Source organism: Oppia nitens, unplaced genomic scaffold, assembly GCF_028296485.1.
Source record: "Oppia nitens isolate AA-2021 unplaced genomic scaffold, nextdenovo-longstitch-racon4-pilon3 scaffold5_pilon_pilon_pilon, whole genome shotgun sequence".
NCBI lineage: Eukaryota > Metazoa > Arthropoda > Arachnida > Sarcoptiformes > Oppiidae > Oppia > Oppia nitens.
This window is the reverse complement of record NW_026533243.1, coordinates 1,724,429-1,747,212: the sequence shown is the minus strand read 5'-3', so window position 1 is coordinate 1,747,212 and position 22,784 is coordinate 1,724,429. Positions and strand designations below refer to the sequence as shown.

The 22,784-nt window shown below is 25.3% G+C and overlaps 4 protein-coding genes across 4 annotated transcripts; 2 read left to right on the top strand and 2 right to left on the bottom strand.

The window, feature by feature from the left end:
• Positions 1–1,693: 1,693 nt before the first annotated feature.
• LOC128961176 (uncharacterized) lies at positions 1,694–2,980 on the bottom strand. Its single transcript, XM_054307381.1, has 2 exons — positions 2,367–2,980; positions 1,694–2,243 (listed from the first exon to the last, which is right to left on the bottom strand). The coding sequence occupies exons 1-2, from the start codon at positions 2,519–2,521 to the stop codon at positions 1,694–1,696; spliced, it is 705 nt and encodes a 234-aa protein (XP_054163356.1). The 5' UTR covers positions 2,522–2,980.
• A 12,328-nt stretch (positions 2,981–15,308) lies between these two features.
• LOC128961147 (thyroglobulin-like) lies at positions 15,309–17,444 on the top strand. The gene is made up of 8 exons (XM_054307352.1): positions 15,309–15,636; positions 15,722–15,841; positions 15,939–16,080; positions 16,190–16,266; positions 16,358–16,564; positions 16,656–16,818; positions 16,895–16,983; positions 17,063–17,444. The coding sequence occupies exons 1-8, from the start codon at positions 15,429–15,431 to the stop codon at positions 17,350–17,352; spliced, it is 1,296 nt and encodes a 431-aa protein (XP_054163327.1). The 5' UTR covers positions 15,309–15,428; the 3' UTR covers positions 17,353–17,444.
• Positions 17,445–18,051: 607 nt separating this feature from the next.
• LOC128961174 (leucine-rich repeat and WD repeat-containing protein 1-like) lies at positions 18,052–20,389 on the top strand. Its single transcript, XM_054307380.1, has 3 exons — positions 18,052–19,681; positions 19,790–20,210; positions 20,300–20,389. Exons 1-3 carry the CDS (start codon positions 18,174–18,176, stop codon positions 20,387–20,389), a joined length of 2,019 nt encoding a protein of 672 aa, XP_054163355.1. The 5' UTR covers positions 18,052–18,173.
• A 342-nt stretch (positions 20,390–20,731) lies between these two features.
• On the bottom strand, positions 20,732–22,663 carry LOC128960922 (carboxypeptidase B-like). The gene is made up of 9 exons (XM_054307090.1): positions 22,419–22,663; positions 22,086–22,356; positions 21,910–22,023; positions 21,692–21,824; positions 21,523–21,609; positions 21,239–21,461; positions 21,077–21,161; positions 20,976–21,005; positions 20,732–20,895 (listed from the first exon to the last, which is right to left on the bottom strand). Exons 1-9 carry the CDS (start codon positions 22,584–22,586, stop codon positions 20,747–20,749), a joined length of 1,260 nt encoding a protein of 419 aa, XP_054163065.1. The 5' UTR covers positions 22,587–22,663; the 3' UTR covers positions 20,732–20,746.
• Positions 22,664–22,784: the final 121 nt, after the last annotated feature.

Sequence of the window (22,784 nt, the reverse complement as noted above, 5' to 3'; positions counted from 1 at the left end):
TATATTAAACTATTAAAAAATTGTGAGCAATATTATTATTATCGACATAAAAATAATTAATGATTTAATTTTTTTAATTTATTATTATTATTCTTATAAATTAACTGTAAATAAGTTCACCATTTTTTTGTCTTATATTTACCATATGATTAACCCATTTGAATATACATTTAGATATATATATATATATATATATTACATTAATAATATGTATTTTGAGGTAATTATATAATAATAATAATTATTATTTGAGAATTTAATGGACAGAATTTAATTTGTATTTCTCTTTTAAACTGTAATATAACAAAATGTATTATTATTATTATTATTATAGCATTTTCATTTCAACGTCATTATAATTTGTATTATTATTATTATTCTGCGAAAAACAAGACAAAACATAACAAAACATAATTATATTATAAATAACAAGAAGTTATAATTAACAAGAAATTTCACAAAACAAACAAATTAAAGATTTATATATAATTAAGAATTCCGTTCACTAATTAAAGGTTTTGACTTAATTAAAGGTTTTAACTACTGTTTTACTAAAATGTAAACTATTTTTGTTTTATATATATATATAGTTTATCATTCATTAGATAAGTCACGCAACGCTTTAAAAAAAACAATTCCGTAGATATTTCTCATTGTTTATGTTATGTTTTGTAATTTTGTTAGAAAATAAATTTGTAAAATAAAAAAAATTATTAACAAAACAAAAAACTCAAAATTTGTTTTATAGTTATGCTGTGTTACCCCAAAATCATGTCATTAAATAACTTGTTAGTTGTTATCATTTTATTATATAAATTATATTTGCAATACATGTCAGCGAAAAAATACATGTGTTGTGCGTCTCTTACAATACATTAATGAATTGTTGTGTTGTTTGTCGACAACTTCTGTGGAGACGAACAATGATGAAGACATTTACTGATGAAGAAATTGGTGGCACTATTGGCACAAACACTGTGTAAAAGACAGACCTTTTGGTTAATGTTAGAAGAGTTGTGTGGATAATGAAGAAAAAAAGTGCAAACTTTGACTCTTTTTTCAAATCATTTTCTCATTGATTAAACACAACTCTATTATTATTCTTAACTTTTCGCTTATATATAAATACAGAATATATACCACTGTCTGTCGTTAAAAGCCTCGTTTAACTGACAGTTCAAATACCGTACCGAAGTTATAATTGGTGTATATATATATACAGTATATATGTGTGTCTGTATGTATAACATACCGTAATAATGTTAAAACTATTTCAAAACCAATGATCTGGTCTGATGATGGGTAATGGTGTTGTTGTTGTTGTTGTAGTAGTAGTTGTCGATGATTTTTTTCTTTATCTCTCTCTCTCTCTCTCTTTCTATCTTTGTGTTTCTGAGAGAAGTTGTTTCTGACCACTCATTAATAATTATTTTGAGGTCCAACTGAGACATTATCTTTCATTCAATTGATATATATATTTATAGTTGCAATCAATACTTTTATTTGTTAATTCATTTGTTTGTTTGGTTTTATTTTTGAATATTCAATACTTGTTTGCATTAACCGATTCGTTAATACAATAGACGGACGGCGAAAGTCATTTCATAATATATTATATTATTTAGAGATTATGTTGTGGTTATCAACAAATTATTAGATGTTTTTCGTTAGTATTATTATTATTTGAAAATTACTAATAGTTTGGATTATAGACATCACGATAGTAGTGGCGGTCATAATCACGTGGATGTGGACTATGGCTGACCACCCTATCAGTGGTGGCACTCCATTTGCGTTCAGTCCTCCAGGGAGGTGTGCCGGGCGGGCCCGTCATTGGTCCGTTGATTGGCGGGCCGTGCAGTGGCGGTGTCCGACAAACTGGTGGAAGTTGCGGCGGAAGTGGTGAGGAAAGACTCGGCCTATGCATCGGATATAATGGCGGCGTCCGAATGATGGCATTTGGCGGCGGCAACGGTGGAGGTAGACCTGGCAAACCACCCGCCGGGCCTTCAATTGGCATATTGTGAAAGCTTCGCATACTTTGTCTGCTGGCAGTGTGTCGGCTGTTGCTATCGCACCGACACCGGGGGTCTGAGCGGCTGAGTCTTCGTTGTATATCATCCTGTCTTAGTTTGCACGACAATGCAAATGAAAAGACCACCAAAATGAGCTTCGGGACAGCCATCACATACACCTGAGTGGTGACATTACCCAATACCGGATAGTTGGGTATTCGCATCCAACTAAACGGCAATACATTAAACACTTGATTAAACATTATTAGCAAATGAAGGCATCCATAGATTATAAGTAGATAGTAGTTCTGATAGTTGAGTCCACACAAACAAATACATGACAATACGCACATAAAAGTGGCCACAATTGCCGATTTCCCGCTCTCGTAGCCATCGACCTCTATGGTGGGGTACGTGAAGCCCCAGAAGGCGGCAATAAACATAGCCACCAATGAGATCACATTACACACGACAAGAGTACAGGTCATCAATTTGTATTTGTTCATCACTTACAGCCCCGTCAGGCGGCCACCACTATTACAACCACTAATTGACACACATATACACTCAGACACACCGCCACCGGTGGGGCCAACAGTAGATAAGCAAACGACTGAATAGTCAATCAGTGACGGACCAGTTGTGTCCATTCAGATCTATCGGTGCACTTCTTGGACAGATAGTGTCATCATTGTCTAAAGTATAAGTAATAATGAGCTTTCATTAACCACTTGCTTGGACTCGCTCTCGACAATCACTGCGAGTCTCCATTTTGCTCATCATATTGTTATTTACCACTTCTTGCGCGATGCAGACGAGTAGTCATGCGTTTTCCTCACTAAAACTCTCTTTACTCTCTCTCTCTCTCTCTCTCTCTCTCTCTCTCTCTCTCTCTCCTCTTCAGTAGAGCTTCTCTAAGAATTTTCCTATTTATCGATCTTTTCGACCAAAAACACACTAAAAGCCCTTTCCTTTTGATTATTTTATTTTATTTTTGTTTTTATTATTTGTTGCAAAAAAAAGAAAGAAAGTTTGCTTTAAAATCTCTCATATATTAATTTATAGATGTTGTCAAAGTTTGACAAACCACTAAAAATAATGGTATAAAGTATACTATATATAAATATATAGTTTAGTTTATAAAACACTAATAGCARTATTATTTTTGTAGCAGTTTTTGTAACAACATTTTCACTTTACATATAAACATATATACACTCTATTACTTATCCGCACAATTAGTCCATTAAGTTCATAACATTAGCATAAAATCAGATAAACTGCATATAAATTATATGTTTAGTTATATAGTTGTATATTGTATGCCACTCAATGTCACCAATGAAAACAAAAAATTTTATCAATACTTTTATTATTATTATCGATTCACTTATTGTATAACACAATACACACATACATACAGTACACTCGTATGGCTTTATTATTATTATAGATATCGATAAAAATAGATTCTTATCATTCCTATAGATAGAAAAACTTATACATAAAGAGTAATAATAAGTATAGTATAGTATAAACACTCAATTTTGTCTCCTATTTATTATTAGTTATCATCATCTTATATATATTATTTATTATTATTTTGATTATTATTATTATTACTCGTTTTTATATTGTTCTGTAATTCACCAAAATATTAATCAACAAACAAACAAACATTAACTGTATTATCACAAGATATTACTTTTCTCATAATAGTAAACGCAATGTCAAAAATGTTGAACTTTTCATATTAGATAAATATATATATATTTGTATTTTACTTTCAACTCTTCAATAGATTTGATGGACAGTAAAGAAAATATTTTTGAGTTCACTAATAAAAACTCACTATTGATAATAATCTACTATATATACGGGTCTATTTACAAACATACAGTATATTTACTGATATAAATCAATAGTTTTTTTTATTTCAAAACAATATCTAATTGAAATCAAGAGATAAATACATACATATATATACTATATTTATATATATATAGATGTTTATCAATAATAAGAAAAAACTTTTTTTTTAAATTTTAGTTTTTAAATAAAATCATTAAAGTTTCAATACGACACAACAATGACTTGATTTTATATCAACATATTACTGGTATTTGCAATTTTAACTAAAAWTTTTTTTTAGATAATGCAATATACTTTAATAGTAAAAATATTTTTAATGTCGTTTTTATGTCTAATAAACATTAATAAACAAAATGCACACAACTGTACATAACATTAATGTAAATGAGATACAAATATACAGTTTATATGGATTTTAACAGTGAATTAGAGAAAATTCTTTCGAAAAAACACTCGAAAACTCAGAATATTCTGTTGTGTTATTCACGAGAGAGTCATTTGAAGAGATAGAGAGTAAAACTATTTCACATTCAAGTGCTATATTCAGGCTCTGGTATAAACTATACCACCAGAGATATCGGTACAGTTAGCTGCCGGCGCTGCTAATTATCGACAACACGCATGACTTGTATTCAAGAGTTTCTCATTCAAACAAATTTTTTTTTTATAGACAACTAGTAAATCAATTTTTGTTGCTATCATTTTAAAWGTAAAATTAAACCCAAAAAATCATTGAGTATATAATTTATATGATTGAAAATTTAATTTATATATTAGGCATTCATTAGTAAATTACAGCAAACTATTTGTGTGTATATATGTGTGGGCATATATGTACAGTACTTATGCAGCAAATGTCTATAAATAGCATTATTAACATACAGTACTACATGTACTTATGTACTGTATATAAAATAAATTATATATAAATATATTTATAAATATAACAATAGCATTTTGCATATTTACATATATGCAAATATATATATATATATATATATTAATATAAATTTATATTGAAAGACGACGATAGGATCCATCGGATGGTCGATATAATTGGTGGCCACCGGTCGGTCATCGATCACGCTTTCATTTTAGATATTTGAATTAATTGAATGCTTATTAAACACATTCATCAAATTGATAACTTTATTAATACACCAGGTACAAATAATAATAATAATAATAAGTAAATGATATAAGGGACTGATGTTTAACTCATTGAGAGCTAACAAACCAGTGATGCATAGAAATAGACACGTATTTATAGGCTAATATAAACACGTATTTTGTCTATTGATAGTAAAGATTGAGAGTCTCAGAGTTATTGATAGTTATTAACAGTTTGGAGACTTGTTATAAGTATTTATAATGATATAACTTTAGAGGAAATATAGATCGATCAAAGATGAATACAGTATATTCTCTCAATATAATATAATTTTTATAGACATCTAATTTAATAATTTAATTTTTATTAAAATTACTATTTTAGTGTTATATTATAGTATATTTTTTTCGTAAATAACACTTTAATATTATTTAGTATTATATTTATACTATTTCTATATATAGAATAAAAATTTGAATGATTGTAACAAAAAACCTGTTAGTAAACAATGTATAGGAAGTCAATTTGGTGTTCAAATGCTTACATAAAATAAAAACAAACATATATTGTGTTAATTCACTGTAAAAATTGATCAAAATATTACATAAACAGAATATTCTGTTCATATATATATATATACTGTATATATAAATGCATGATATTTGAGTTGTGAATACATTTATTTTTTCTTAATATTTACTAAAACAACATTTTTCTGAGTGTTTTTCCACACATGTATTGAGTGATTAAATTTCCAGTAATTTTTTGCCACACCTTTACTTAACTAAATAAATGTTTAATCACTACATTTGTATTTGTATTATAATAAATTACTAATAAATTATTATTAATAATAAAAATAATAATAACTCTTAATTATATACTATATATAGTTTATAATTAAGATATATTGTATATTTTGTTTATAAAAAAATATTTTTTTTAATTAAATTATTATATTATATATTCAATATACAGTATATATACAGTAATTATTATACCTAAAAATCTATGTATTTTATTGCTAAATTAGAGACAATTGAAAAAATCATTTATATTTATTATTTGAATTGCAATTATTATACAAAATAATTAATTGAAAAATTTGTTTACGAGAATAATACAGTATATTTATATATAATTTATATATATATCGAAATAAACTCACATTTTTATCGAAGTTATTCAAAATATTTTAATTAAATTATTTGCAAAACACATTTGTAGAGTGCATTAGAAAACAATAGCACAGAGAAAGATAATTCAGTCAACAAATCAATGACTAAATTAAAATCTGTTACCAAAAAAACTATTTATATATTAAAATGTTTGCGTAGAATACGAATCAGTGAAAGTGAGAGAGAGTATGAATGAGAGAAAGAGAGAGAGAGAGAGAGAGAGAGAGAGAGAGAGAGAGAGAGAGAGAGAGAGAGAGAGAGAGAGAGAGAGAGAGAGAGAGATCCAATTAAATAGATTAGCCGTTAGGTAAAGAAACTAAAATAAATCAATTAAATTACACAACAAATATAATTTAATAAATCAAATAAAAAGACATTGATTTTGTAGTTCATATTAAACAATCTATTTTCATTACATATTGATTGGCCTAACAATTTGTTTGCCATTTAATCCAAATTGACAACTGATTTACAATGAAAACTGATTTATAAAAATACTGATGACTATCTACAACTATCTACAAAAAATAAATAAATAAAAATAAAGTAAATAAAAATTGATTGATTTTTAACAAATGTGTGTATGAAATGTATACTAAATTTTTTTATCAAATGTTTGCTTTAAAAATCACGAAATTTTTTAGTGAGATGTTAGTCAGTCATGGATTTTATCGGTAAAAACTGCAAATAATGGTCTGAAATGCCGGAAAATGCATTATTTTGCGGCTGAAAACAATCGATTGGTCGACAAAATCGATGACTATTTTTTCTTTACTCTATTTGCAAACGACAAGAGAATATCAAATATAGGAGAAGCGCCTAATAAAGACATAACTGTGCCCTCAGTAGGTCAACACAAAACTTTGCTTAAATAGCTAATATTAACTTTATATATAATATTTATATAATATTTATACACGTTTATTAGCTAAAATGAAAATAAATATTATATTACTTATGCGATATATAATACTGCATATCTTATATACTATAATATAAATTAAATGTTTCATAAAAATTTAATCGACTTTTTTATTTTCCTATTTTAAAATCTCTCTCTCTCTCTCTCTCTCTCTCTCTCTCTCTCTCTCTCTCTCTCTCTCTCTCTCTCTCTCTCTCTACTACATTTAAAACACTATTTATATCTTTATTTTTATGGCAAACTTGAGTATAATAAAAGTTATTGTTGAATGATATATACATACATTTTTAAAAGCAATGGAATTAAAATTGTAGAAAAAACTAGAATTTTCGCTATTTTCATAAAATATAAATTTTTAATAATCGATAAATATTTGATTGGTATTTAAAGTTTTATAGTTTTGTCAATATCAAATATATATATATATAAACTATTGTACATATATTATTATAGTTATTACAACTATATATTATTGTTAGTAAAAAATTGTTGTGTATTTTATTATCAATTTATAAATATTGTGTGTTTGTGTCTGATGTGAGTGAGTGAGTGAATTGTGAGTGTTTTGAGTGAAATAAAAATAAAAAGATAGTAAGAGAAAGTCATATACAAAAATTGACATAAAAACTATTATCTAAAGTATCCATTTTTATGTGGAAAGCCATGAAAATATCTTATTGTTGTTTTCAATGATAAAAATCCAAAACAATTATAGTGTTTTGGATGACTTTTAAAGAATAATAGTCTATAGAAAATAATAGCAAATATAAAACATATATAACATATAAGACATCGAAAAAATAAAGACGAAAAACTTTGTTTCGTTATATAATACAAAGCTATTGATTTTCAAAGAAATCTTTGATATTTCAAGTTTTGCTATACAAATGTCAACCCTTATCGACTGACTCTCTCTCTCTCTCTCTCTCTCTCTCTCTCTCTCTCTCTCTTCTCTCTCTCCTTACTTTTCTAATGTCTCTCTCGATTCTTTCATCCGATATATTGTCGACTTTTTCATTAATGTATTGCTATTAAAAGCAATAGAGAGGCACCAAATAAGTGTTAGCTCACAGACTATTTATTACCATTCATTTCCATCGACAACAATATAATAGCAAACTTAAAAGTCAAGTCAAGATTTCAACTGAGTGTGTATGTAAGTGAATGAGTAAATAAGTGAGTGAGTGAGTGAGTGAGTGAGTGAGTGAGTGAGTGAGTGAGTGAGTGAGTGAGTGAGTGAGTGAGTGAGTGAGTGAGTGAGTGAGTGAGTGAGTGAGTGAGTGAGTGAGTGAGTGAGTGAGTGAGTGAGTGAGTGAGTGAGTGAGAGAGAGAGAGAGAGAGAGAGAGAGAGAGAGAGAGTATTTTAATCGATGATATATTTATTTTATTGATGTGTTAATTGTGTTTGCTTTAATTTATTTTTTTTGCATATTTGATATTAATAATTGATTTGATTATAATTTTAATATAAACATTATATATAAATATATATTATATATATATACCATATATATTATGCTTATATCAAGTTTWAAAAAATAAATATTTTTAATGTAGTCTCAAAAATAAATATGGAAAATCTGTATTTTTATTGAACTATTGACCTTTCACAGTAATAAAATATATCTAATATGTTAAAACAATTTTTTATTTGTATATTATAATATAGTGAAATGTATTATATAAATATAGTATTTATTATATGCTGTGTTTTACTTTATTGAAAATAATTAATTTATGAAAAAATACTATTTTAGTGAAATATTTGACATTTTTAAAGACACTTTTATGTAGATATATAGACTGACTGAAAAAACTAAATAATTTTAATACATATTCTGTAATGTTTCAGATTAACATCAAAATTCGCATAATTTATTTATTTAACAATATTTTTTAAAAATATATCTCTATTTCTATTATAAATAMTCATTTAATTTAATCATATTTATTGAATTTTTAAAAATAGATTTTAGATATGCTATTAAAACTCTCAAAATAATTCAATTAATATTATAGTTTTTTTTATTCATAATAATAAACTGTCGATAAATTTTAAATAATTTTTTAAAAAATAAAATAGTTTATGATATTTTATATGTATTATTTGTAAAATTAAAATATTAAAATTATGATTTGTAAAACAAAACAATAAGTGAAAAAATTCATTTAGTTTTGGTCACTCTAAGTATACATTAATCTTTATTTTTTTTAAATTCCACAATTTTAAGGCATTGAAAGTTTTTTATATCGTAGAAAATATTCAAAATATTTTTTTTCTGCAAAAAAAATTTATTTAAAAATACTGTACATATTTATATAAGAATTTCGTAGAAAACATTTTCTTCATATTAATGAAAAAAATTTTGGTAAATGAATAATAATTATTGATTTTTACAATTTTTATTTTGTTATTTTCGTATGAATTTTATGGGCCAATAATTTTCATTATTGAATATTTTTGCAAATTATTTTTTGGCTCAATTTATCTGAGAAATGCAATTTAAGAAATTTTTTATTCTGTGATAATAAATTGATTCCATTGAATGTATTGACAATGCATTAAAAAATTACATTTTAGATTTTATATAACATTGTTAATAATAGTATAAAGAAAATACATTAAAATATTGACAGAAAAATATTTTCAAAATACTAAATTTCAATAAATTATAGTATAAGATTAAATAAATTTATTTTTATTAAAGATCTAAACAAAATAATTTATAAAAAATATAAAAATTATTAAAATAGTTTAGTAGTTTTAATTATATAAAATAATAGTTTTTTGTTTGCTAATTACTATGATTGCAAAATCGTTATTTTTTTAGTTATTTGTGTTTCTATTTGATAACAAAAAAACTTAATTAATATTTTTAGTAGTAATCAGTTTACAGTTTCAGTTTAGTAATACTATATATATATATATATATATATATATATATATATATATATATATATATATATATATATATATGTTTCAAATTATAAAATATAAAAATAATTAATTCTAAGTTTAGATTCACTTAAACTTATTAACATAATCGTATTAAACGATTAAAAATATTAAATGGTTTATAAGTTGTAACAAAAGTTTTTTAAAAGCTAACATTTTCTTTATTTATAATAATAACAATAAAACTTACAAAATTTATTGTTTTATTGCAAAAATCTTTAATATAAATATTTTATATATTAATCATTTAAGAAAATGTTAAACATTTATATCGATTACTGATTCTACTCAATAACCATAAAAAACATAACCAACAAAAAAACAAATTGATACTAATATCTAAAAAAACGTAAAATACTGTAACTTTACTGTACTTTATTGATATTTTGCTTTATTTTTTTACCTCAAACTTAATAAAGTTTTTTTCTTTGCAAAAAAAATCAATTATAAACAAACATTTTATGAAAACATAAACCCATATAATTAATTAAAATCATACATAAAAAATTAATTATACTATTAAGTTAAAATCAATTTAAGAAAACTTTTATTTGCAATGATTAATGTATTCAATGTATAATATATTCAATTTTTTGAGACAATAAAAACAAAATCATTAAAACTTTATGTAACATTTTGCAACAAATATATAACAATATTGTGCTTAATTTATAATGTGAATTATATTAAAATAGCTAATAATAAATCATTTTTTATAAAAATATAGCATTTGTTTTCAATATAGCACTTAATATTTATGTTCAAGAAAAATTAACTTTTTTATTAATAATTTTTTATAATTTTTAATATATATTTATTGATTTATATATAAATATATTTAGGTTTAAAATACAAATTGTTTTGTGCGCTCAATATTAACACAATTTTTTTAATTAAGCTAATAATTAAAATTACAGCAAAAATTATTAAATTTTTCATCAAAAATATTTTTTTGGTGCTATTATATTATTATTTATATGCAAATTATACTTTACTTTATTATACTGTATTATAGTTAAAATTTATTTGTTTGAAATTTTTACCGCAAGTTTTAGACATCAATTTTATGCATCATTCAAAATAATATTAAAACGCTATCATCACATAATACATATTAAAATATATTATAAATTTACATTTATTTGATTTGATATTTGATTCATTAAATAAATAGGTAAATGTTGTTTGCGTTTATAAAATTTTCATATTTATATTAATCATAAATTACATAAATTTAATGAGAAAAATATCACAAATAAATGAAAAACAATTACATAGATGTGTAAAAATAAATATAATATGGATAACTTTTTATGTTAGTTTAGTTGAAAAAATAATTTTTATCTATTTATTAATGTTTGCTAAATACCCGATAAATATTAAACTGAAATAAATTATTTATAATGTATTTAAGATTATAAGTTATAATTTATAACTATTATTATGCAAATTTCAAACAAATTTGAAAATTATTATTCTTCAAATAATTTGCACATATAATCAAAATGTACTAAAATTGTTTTGCAATTAAAATTTGATAATTTTAATCTTTAAAATTAAAATCTAAATAGTAAATGCTGTTTATTAAGTTTGCATAGATTAATGTTATTAATAATAAAAAGTATTTCATTTAGTTTATATATCAGTAAATACACATAATAATAATAATAATAATAATAATAAACTATACAGTAGATTATGTATAAAATACTAAATTCAAAATGAGAAATCATTTAGTAAAATAAATAAAATAAAAATAGTCTTTTTCAGTATTTACTAATTAAACTACTGTACAATACTTTTACTTTTAATTTTTCAATTATACTAAATCACAAAATAATCTATTGAGTTTCAGTGTAATATAAATAAATATAATTTTTGGTAAATTAAAAATAAATCATTATAAATGATAATTATGTCAAGTATTGTATTGTATGGTCATTATATATATACTATTTATATAGTATATAATTTTTATTCAATATTGTTTTCAATTTACTGTAGAGGATCTTAATTTAAAGTATCAGTAAGAGATCCGGTCATCAAAAAAATAAAGACTCAATTTAATTGTGACAATAAAATTGTGTCTATCATTATATTATTGTGTGTGTATATAATGATAGGCTATGCGAAACATGTCCATAGAGTTGTACAGAAAATATTTTGCCCCAACAATGCAATCATCATAATTGTCTGCCWTTATTATCCAAAATTGCTGTATATATTTTATCTCTTTGTAGACAATTATAGTGTATTTGATGATATATTTTATTATTTTATTTTAAATAAATAGCCTATCATTTTGGTAAAATCGATACTTAATTAGATACTCCTCTAATAGCTATCATAACTTTTTTTTTTTGGTGTCAGTTCTCTGGTAACAAATAATTACATTAAAAACTTACAGAATATTCTGTTGTTTTTTGCTGTTTTTCATATGAAAGCAAAATTCCATATAATTTATTGCCTATATATTACAAACAAAATTTTTTGTTGTTGTTTTTGTTTCCTAATAAATAGTTTTGTTTTATAAGTTGCTATTTTTAGCATATAATGTACAACATATACGCAATATATATTATATAATGTATTTATACAGTGTATAAACGCAAAAAAATACAAATTGTATTTATAATGAATCTCAATTTATTCGAAGATTTCTAACACAAATAAAACTTTTACTTAATTAATTCATATTGTTTTCAGTAATATTATAAACAATGTTATCAGTAAAGATTAACTATAACTTATTAAATTATAGAAAAATGATTGATAACTAAATAACATTTCATTATAAAAAATTATTGGAGATTTCTTAAATTAAAATTTATATATTAAATATTTGAATAAATTTCATAAATTTCTGTACTTTAGTGAACATAAGTTTGATTTATTGTTGTTACAAAAATTATCATAAAATTAATAAATAAAATAAATCATTAGTAAAGTTATGTATATAATTAAGATGAATGAATTTGAAAATTTTTGAGTACTTTAATAATGACAAAAATGTTTCGTCAAATTGTGTTATTTGAAACATTTAAGTTTGTCTCTAATTTAAATCTAAATTTTAAATGTCATTGTATTTAATCCAATAATAAAATTTTAAAAAATTATACAATTAAAATTGATTGATATAATTACTATAATTTTAAGTTACTATTAGATTATCTTCAATTTAATTTTCATTTATCAAATTTTTTACTTTAATTTATCGTTTGACAGTAATTAATATAAAATAAACTCATAGTGTGTGACAATAATTATGAAATTTTACAATTTAGTTATATTAGCATTTAATTTAAATACTGCATAGAAAAACATTTTTTTTAACTTTCATATGATATTTCTATATTACAGTATATATTTAAATAGAGGTTATAATAATAACTAAAAGTAAAAATTTTATAACAATTAAATAATTATTTTGTTTATTATAATTTGCACAATTTGTATTTTATTTTTAATTTATAACATGATATAGTATAGCAATATATTTGATAGTATGTTTTTTTTAATAACAACTTTGTTGATTAATAACTTTTAATGTTATCAATTTGTTTATCAAATATAAGAAAAGGTGTCAAAAATAATTATTAAATATTATAATTTTATTTTTATTAAAAATTAAAATAAAGAAAAATTTTATTTTTACCAATATAATAAAATAAACACTATACAATTATATACTTAATAATAAGTTATATTAAAAGTTAATACAGTATTATTATTATTATTATCATCATCATTATTTAATTTTTCATCTACATAAAAATAAAACCAGATTCAGTATAAATTTAATCATTAAAAAATAATTTAATATAATTTTAAAAACAAGTTTCCAAATAACATAAATTATTTAGTATTAGTAATCAATCGATGACACAGAAACCTTTGACATTTTTGTGTATGAAAAGCACTGGTATTAGAGTAAAAGCACATTCCATTCACACATAACTTTCCTCAAATATTGTTAAATTTGGCAAAAAAGAGAAATTTCTAAAATAATTGAGAAATTTCTAGAAAATTTTTTAAAAACTTCAAGAAATTTCTGTCTATGCGATCACCATGTTAATTTTGTTTTTTTTTATTTTTTATATTTTAAAAATGAATTATAATAATTATTACAGTATAATAACTAATTGTAATAACATTATTTTATTAGTATTAAATTATATTAATGTTATTAATATATTTTTGAATACCATTTGTATTGTGTTATACTAAATGTATGATAATATTAGAATTGCTTATACAGTATATGAGGATACTATAGATATTTATTACTTAAAATATCAACAAMAAAAATATTTTTTAAAAATTAATTAGAAGTTATTATTTTCCCAACTATTACTACAGTATATTGATTTTCAATGACCATTACATATAGATTCGCTGATGTGATCAATAAAGTCCGTATTTTATATTAATAAACATATATATATATATATATACAGTATATGGGCTCAATACATAAAAACTAATATATAAATGTTTTATATAAAATACATTTTCCATTTTCAATGTTACCTTAAAAACATATTAAATAAAAATAATTGATTACATTTTTGTTGTTATCATTAATAGACACATCAATTATTATAATGAGATAAATTGCATATTAATGCATAAAAATATTTAAATATAGGAAATGTGTGGAAATATTATACGATATATTTAATAGGACGTTGTCAGCAATTTTAATAAATTATAATCAGATTTATTATAAAAATTTTAATTAAACTCCATTATAATAATTTGCATATATTTTGTTAATTTCATTGCAGATTATAAATAATTCAAATATAAAAATTATTTAAATTAATTTTTACTATAAATAAATATATTTTTACAGTAATAGAAAAAATATAAATTAATAAAATTATTTAATWATTTAATAYATACTTAGTCTGTATATACTGTATATACAGTCTAAATATTATATATTCATTCAATATTCTAGTTATTTAAAAATAATTAAAAAATACTTTAAAAATATCAAATATTTTTAATACTGTGCTATTTAAAAAAAATTAATACAGGATTTCTTAGAAATTCCGTAAATAAATCAAACAAAACATAATATTAATATAATAACACTTACCGGTAATATGATTACATACAATATCAGGCATTATTGAAATGTTAAATGTCATAGAAATTGGTTTTTATCTCTTTTTTTGTTATCTATTAATAACAGAAAAAATATCTCAAATGAATGCCACTATAGTTATGAAACAAACAAAATAACATACAATATACAGTATGTAATATAATATTACAATTATGTCAATGAAATCAACATTAATAGAAAAATTGTTGTCAATATAYTAATAATAATAATAACCATAATTTTAATGTWTTCATAATTAACATGTATATCAACTATTTATTAGTATTAATATTTCTGATTGGCCAGTTGTCATACGTGGCCATTGGTCAAGAGGGTGTCACCTGTACTGATTCCTACTGTACAGCTATTGTCAAAAATTGTCCAGAATTTCACTGTAAGGGACCGGATATGAGAGTCTATAAAAATGCTACCATTTGTGGCTGTTGTCATCTATGTGTTAAAGAATTAGGTATCAATAGTATTAGAGTTTTTCAATACAACAATACAAGAAAAATAGATATTATTTTAATGACTACTGGTTTCCATAATTACAGATGAAGGCGAAGTGTGTAGTCCCGACAGGTCGGGTATAATTCCCGAAACAATGTGCAAACCGCACCTTAAATGCAATAAAGAGACAACAAATAAAAAAATTAGTTATATCTGCAAGAAAAGTACTCTAAATTTATTTATTTAGTTTTTTTTAATATAAAATACTTTTAAWATATATATTTATTATTTTATAATTATGATGTTTTTCCAAATCAATAGTATCTGATATCGATCCAAATGGTTGTGAGGCCGCACGGGTTAATATTAGCACAAATATGAATGAGTTGGCCGCCGGACCACCAGTTCCCGAGTGCGACGAGTTTGGCGAGTATTCGTCAGTGCAGTGCAAAAATGGCACAATGTTTGTACCATTTATTTGTTTATAACTATAARATAATAGAAAAATGTCAGTATMTATATCATCAACAAAAACTATTAATTATTATTTTTTAATTAATCAATGAATTTAGTTGTTATTGTGTCGACAAAAACGGTAATAGAATCTTCGGTTCCGCCACTTATGACAAAATCGATGATATGAATTGTCGTAAGTTTTTTTTAAAACTGTTTGTTCATAAATAAAGATTACTAAATCAAATGATTAATAATTAACAACTGGATTAACTTGAATTGGACAGTATGTTCGCGACAATTCAATCAATTGAACCGGGAGTTAGCGGAACACCAGTTCAGTATTGATCCGGTATTTTTCATGCGCTGTAAAGCCAATGGCAACTACGAGCCGTTTCAGGCGACCAACAATTTTACCTATTGTGTCAACACAACCGACGGTATATTACACGAGAGAGCTGTCAGTAAACAAAACACCGATCAGTTACCGTGCGGTGAGTGACTATTAAATTAAAGTAATTATATATATTTTTTTAAAAATGGATAATAATTATTGACATTTTTATTGTGTCCTTAAACTATTAGCCCACGAAAGCTATTCATATAATACTGATTGCATTAAGAGATACTTTGAGGCCATAAAAAATATTGAACTCTTAGAAGACGAAGAATATATGGTTGTCGGTTACGACGTTCCCAAATGTGATTTGGACGGCAATTATGCACCCGTCCAGTGTCTCAATGATCAGTTAGTTTCGATGAAAAAAATAACAACAATCTTATTGTTATTTAAAATTGAAAAATTTTCATTTATTATTTGTTAGCTGTTATTGTGTTAACAAAAAAGGCGAGAAAATACATGACACACAAGTGGCCCGAACTGACATCGACTATGCCTACAGCCAGACATGCAGTATATTATCATTTTTTTATAACTAATTATTATTTATTTAATAATTGATATATAAATTGTATACAACAACACAAAAAAGGTTGTGTTAGAGATAAGGAACTGTTCAAAGATATACCGGATGAAAGTCGGGACAAAGTGACCGAAATGTTTAGCGAATACATCTGCGACAAGAATGGCAATTATCTTCCTCTTCAGTGTTCCGAATCGTTTTGCTATTGTGTTGACCGACAAAACGGTTACATTAATTCAACATTTTTATTGAAAACGGCCGGTGAAGACATACGAAAGCTGGACTGTTATATAAATTATCCGACAGAAACACATCACGACCAGTCATATCTGGAACTGGTCTATGATAATGAATTTTAAACAATTATTTTATTATTTTTGGTATACATATATAGATATCAAATTTTTTTTATAWAAAAAAACATTATATACCATGATCAATTTATTTTATTTTTTCGACAAACAAAATGTTTTTATATACAGTAGATGTAGTTTTATTTATTTTTCTAATTATTATTTGTTTAATGTATTAAATATTTGGATAATTTTAATCAATAATTGACTTAATAAGTCAACTTATGACTCAACATTATATACTGTATAAAAAATATTGATATTTTTGTTTAATAATTACAATTAATGTGATATAAATAATTGTAATAATAATAATAATATGAATAAAAAATTTTAATTAGTAGTGTTTATAAAATTATCGACAAATTTGTTTTTTTTGTTATCATTTTATTTTTTCACCAAAAAAATTGTATCATTTCATTAATTCAATGATGATTTTAAATTAATTATTTTTTTATAAAAAAAATCAATGTATTGGTCGAAGATTTTGGTTGACCACTAATTTTTTGGTCATTAAATGTAATCAAAACAAATTAATTGATTAACTGATTACCCGGTATATGATATACAGTACAGTATATCATATATTGTTAGCACATATCATAAAAGTTTATTATTTGTTGCAAACAATTATACAGTTTTTTTAGTCAAAAAAACATTTAGTATTTAATACTTAATTACTGTTATATAAGTTATTATAAGTGATTGACAGCATTGCCAACACATGGTTTGCCAAACAATACTTTATTCAATCAAATTGTCATTGATTTGTGTCATMAATACTTTATTTTATCTTTCAATTGGTTTTGTTTCGGTGATAGCAAACAATGGCCGCCTCAGAGTTAACGACACGACTAACTGACCAAATCATGAGTGATATGGACTCAGATCTCACTGAAGTGGACACAAAGTCGGCGTCCATTAGTTTTGACAGCGATTGGCGAAAATTGGCCATTGATTTGGCAAAGATGTCGACAGACTTTGAGTTTCGTTTTGCAACAAATGAAGAACCAATTAAAGTGAACAAACATTTTCTTCTGCTAAAGAATTGCCACAAATTATTGAATCAATCGGACAATCATATTGTTGTCAATGATTGCAAAAGAGATGATTTAAAAGCTATAATTGATTGGTTATACAGTGGCAATGATAAGCTGGACATCGATGATAATAATATTGATTCAATGATTAAAGTCAGTATAATCTTAGGTCACGACTCAATGTATGAGAAGTTAGATCTTAGAAAACAAAGACTGAAAATCGTTGACGATATGAATGAATTTATGAAATTATCGGAAAAGATCAACTCATTTGTGACCAAAAGAAGTAAACGAAAAGAATCGTTCAACGAGTCGTCGATTAAACGGTTTGCCGCCGACAACAGTGATCAACCATTYCTTAAATCAGATCAAAATGATGTATCACTCGATGATTTGGATAATAAATCGATAGATGAATTAGTAGATAATGCTATTGATGAAGACATTATCAATAGAAGTAACATTTCAATGGACCAATTAGTGACCGATCATTCRATATGTAAGTTAAACTCAAGTACCCAATCGGTTGGATCAGTGGCCGATGACAGTCCCGAAGTGACGAGCTATCAAAACTCAAAATCAATTAAAACATATTCATCGATAATAAAACCAAGAATCAGTTCATTGAAACCAAGGATCAGTTCATTGAAACCARCAATCAGTTCGACAAAATCAGTCAATAAAACGGTTGACTACACTATCGATAAGTATTTGACGCACTCTAAGACCAATGTCGACACAAACGTATGGAACAGTTGTTTCGTACCAAACAATTCAGAGAATGATCGACACGTGATAGCAGTAGTCGGAGGAAAGTGTATTAATTGGTATGATTTGGACGACTCGTACAAACCATTGGGCACTTTTGAAGCGCCCAATAATAATAACCTACGGTGTGTGGCCTACACTCAGTTTATCGTTGAAAATAATAAATTTATTAATGTCTGTGTCATTGGTTCCGAATGGTTCATCTATTTTTGCAAAGAACCTGAAGATCAGCAATTGGTAACAACTTATGACAGTTTAAACGTTGACGCAGAAGAGGTGACAGCCATTGTATTTAATCCGAAAAAACCCAATTATTTGATGTGCGGTACATCCGATCATAAGGTTATTGTCTGGAAATTGGTTTTTAATTTAGACGGAACTCTTGTCAAAAGCCAGTCATCCATTGTTTTAAGATTCACCACTAGATTCACAATTATTTCATTAGTCTATATCGACAAATATGACTGTTTGATCGTTTCCGGCGAATCTAATGAATTGCTTTTTATTGCAGACATTTCTAAAGAAAAGTATAGTTTTATTTAGAAATTTTTATTTTCTGTTTTTACATTATAATTATTATATTATCGGTAATATATATTTTTCGGTAAATTACTGATGATTTTTGTTTTGTTTAGACCATATCAAGGCTCCTTGACTTTGGGCCGCAAAGTAAATTGTGTGTCCAGTATGATTTACATACCGGACAACTCAATGATTGTATTTCGTTCAGTCTCTTTGGATTGTTTGCAAACTATTTGCAATTTGGATCAAATGATGTCAACACTGAAACAACTGAAAAAACAAGCAGAAAACAAGTCATCGAAGACCAATCAGATCTATCAATTATCCTATAAAATGGGTCCAACATTGAAGCACTCAAAGTGTCCAAATGAGTCGGCCATCGAGTTTATATCGATGACATACAACTGTGGACTTATAGCATGTGGTGATTATTCTGGAAAGATATTTGTCTATAAAGTTATTGATTTAAAAGTTAGGAATTGTGTCGAACCGGTTCTCATTCTCGGTGAAGATATCACATGGACTAAGAATCCGGTATTTTTTAAACAATTTTCATGTTTTATTATTAATTTGTTTTATATACTGTATATTAATATATATTTCTAAAATTTGTTAATAATTAGACAATMATTCGATCAGTTTGTATGAGTGATGACAATAAGTTTATTATATCGACGACAAACACCAATATGGTATGCATTTGGAAGTCTTAAATATTATCGACAATAAAAGAAAATTATCGTAATATAAATACATTTAACTAAAATCACAATATTATACTATTATCATAATATATTACTAATAATATTTGTATTATTTTTTAAACTTAACTGTAATTGTTTTTTTTGACTTAATAATTATTAATATTTAATTATTATATAGATTTTTTTAGATATTTAATCAGTTTGTTTTAAAACTACCTTACTTATTTATCACATTAAACAAAATTTGATTTTTTAAAAATTACTGATATATAAGTTTTCTTGTGCCGAAAATAAATGTTTTTAATACAATAAWATATGCATAAATGCTTAAAAATTGTTTTAATATAATAATAGTAATAATGAAYTTTAAGGCAAATTATCRATGGCTGCTCTGAGACCGGCCCAYGTTTCCTTRGAAGCCGGYAATATCTGCTCGGGTGGCAAAATAAATCCATATTTTCCAGTATCCCGGAGCTCCAGAGCAAAAGATATTTGCACWCCCGCYTTATCGTATGCTACATAAAACAAAATATTCATATAATTAATTATATATGAATTTTGATGAATAATTATATTTAAATAGACTCAKTCTTACYCCAATCAATACTAGATCCCGATGCTATATCTAATAAGTAATTTTAAACAATTAATAAAAAAATAATTCAATTGATTATATTTAYTAAAATYCTATCTTACAAATAGTGTTAGCAATGCTTCCGTATTGAAAGGTTAGGCCATTTGTGGCTTTAATGGCGGCCACCGATGATTTGGAGATATCATTCTGGATGTCAAATAATAAAACAAAACMAATTGAAGCAATTATTATATATTATTTAATAAACAATTTTAGTTTCGTACCAATTGTTTACTATTAGATGGTTCATCATATTTGTAGCCCCAGGGGTACATCCAGAGTTGGCTATAGCTATGTATAGCAAAATAGGCGGCAATATTGCCCTGGCTTTTTTTGACTAATTCAGACATTGCTTTGGCCTCCGGTTCCGAGAAAGCCGACTTTCCACAGTAGGTATCACTGCACGGGTTGGTCGAGGCTCCCTGAGTGCAGAATGAGGCGTCCCAGCTATATATATAAATGCAAAAATATTATATTTTTTTCAATTTCCTATTGTATGTTACCATACTTTCTATTGGGATCAGCGCCATAACACAGACCATTCTGTGAACGAGTTTTACGCCAGTTCCTGTTGGTTGTCCACGTATACACATAACTTTTTTTTGTTTGTAATTAAAAATATATTGATTTTTTCATATGTATTAAATCAGATTATATTATAAGTTATGGTAAGTTACCCGTCGGAATTAAGTGTGGGAACAATAATGAATTCATATTTGTCCAGATATTTGTCATAAGTTGTGGTAGATATCAATTGATTGGATATCCACATACAGGCAGCTGTGGTGACCCATTCACGTGAATGTATACCTTTGAATTGACAGTTAATTTAAAGTATTATTAGTATATAAATTTTAAAAAACATTTATTACACAATTTAAAACTTAATAATTACCGCATTCAAAAAATATGACTTTCTTGTTACCCCCGTTCGGGTTTGTAATGGAAATGTATGGGATATCTCTTCCCTGGGTTGTCTTTCCCACGACACCAGTCTTTACTTTATTGCCTTATTTTCAGATCAAACAAATTGATTATATATAATAATAATAAACTCATAAAAATATATACTCTTGGATTGCAATGTATTAATTTCGGCCACAATATCCTCATATGTGTGATAAACGGTATCGTAATCATAGTCACGAGTACTATATAAAGCAGACTTTTCGTTTGCAGCCCTTTCCTCGTCAATCACTTTCTGAAAACTATTGGCCACCACTTCGTACTGAATGCGTGAACCGTTAAGAGCTCTGAGAAAGTCTTGGCCACCATCGGGACCAACCAGTGACAGGACTGGTCGCATATCACGCATTAGTGGACCCCAAAAGTCAACTTTGGTCTGCAAAACATAAAATAATTGTGTGTAAAACAAATTGATTAAAAATGTAAAAATATTATCACATCAAAGACATCCTGAAGTCGATGCAATCGTTGCAAATCACCGAAACGTTTTGGTAGGATTTTGACGATCTGGTGCTGACTAAAGTCGACCGGAGGCTCCGGTTCTACAACTAGTGATGCGATAGCCGTTCCCACAAAAGCAACAATCAGTGCGGTTTTGTACATCATTTTGGTCGACAAACCGTCAAAATCTTTGTACAAAACAAAACTGAATTAACTATTTTTCATACAAATCTTTCTCTATTTATTAGAAACAAAATTTTACTGTAAATGCAATACTTATAATTAAATTTGATGTTATTTTATGACATGTGATACCATTTAATGATTATAATTTATATGGGGTCTATAATTGTCGTAAAACTT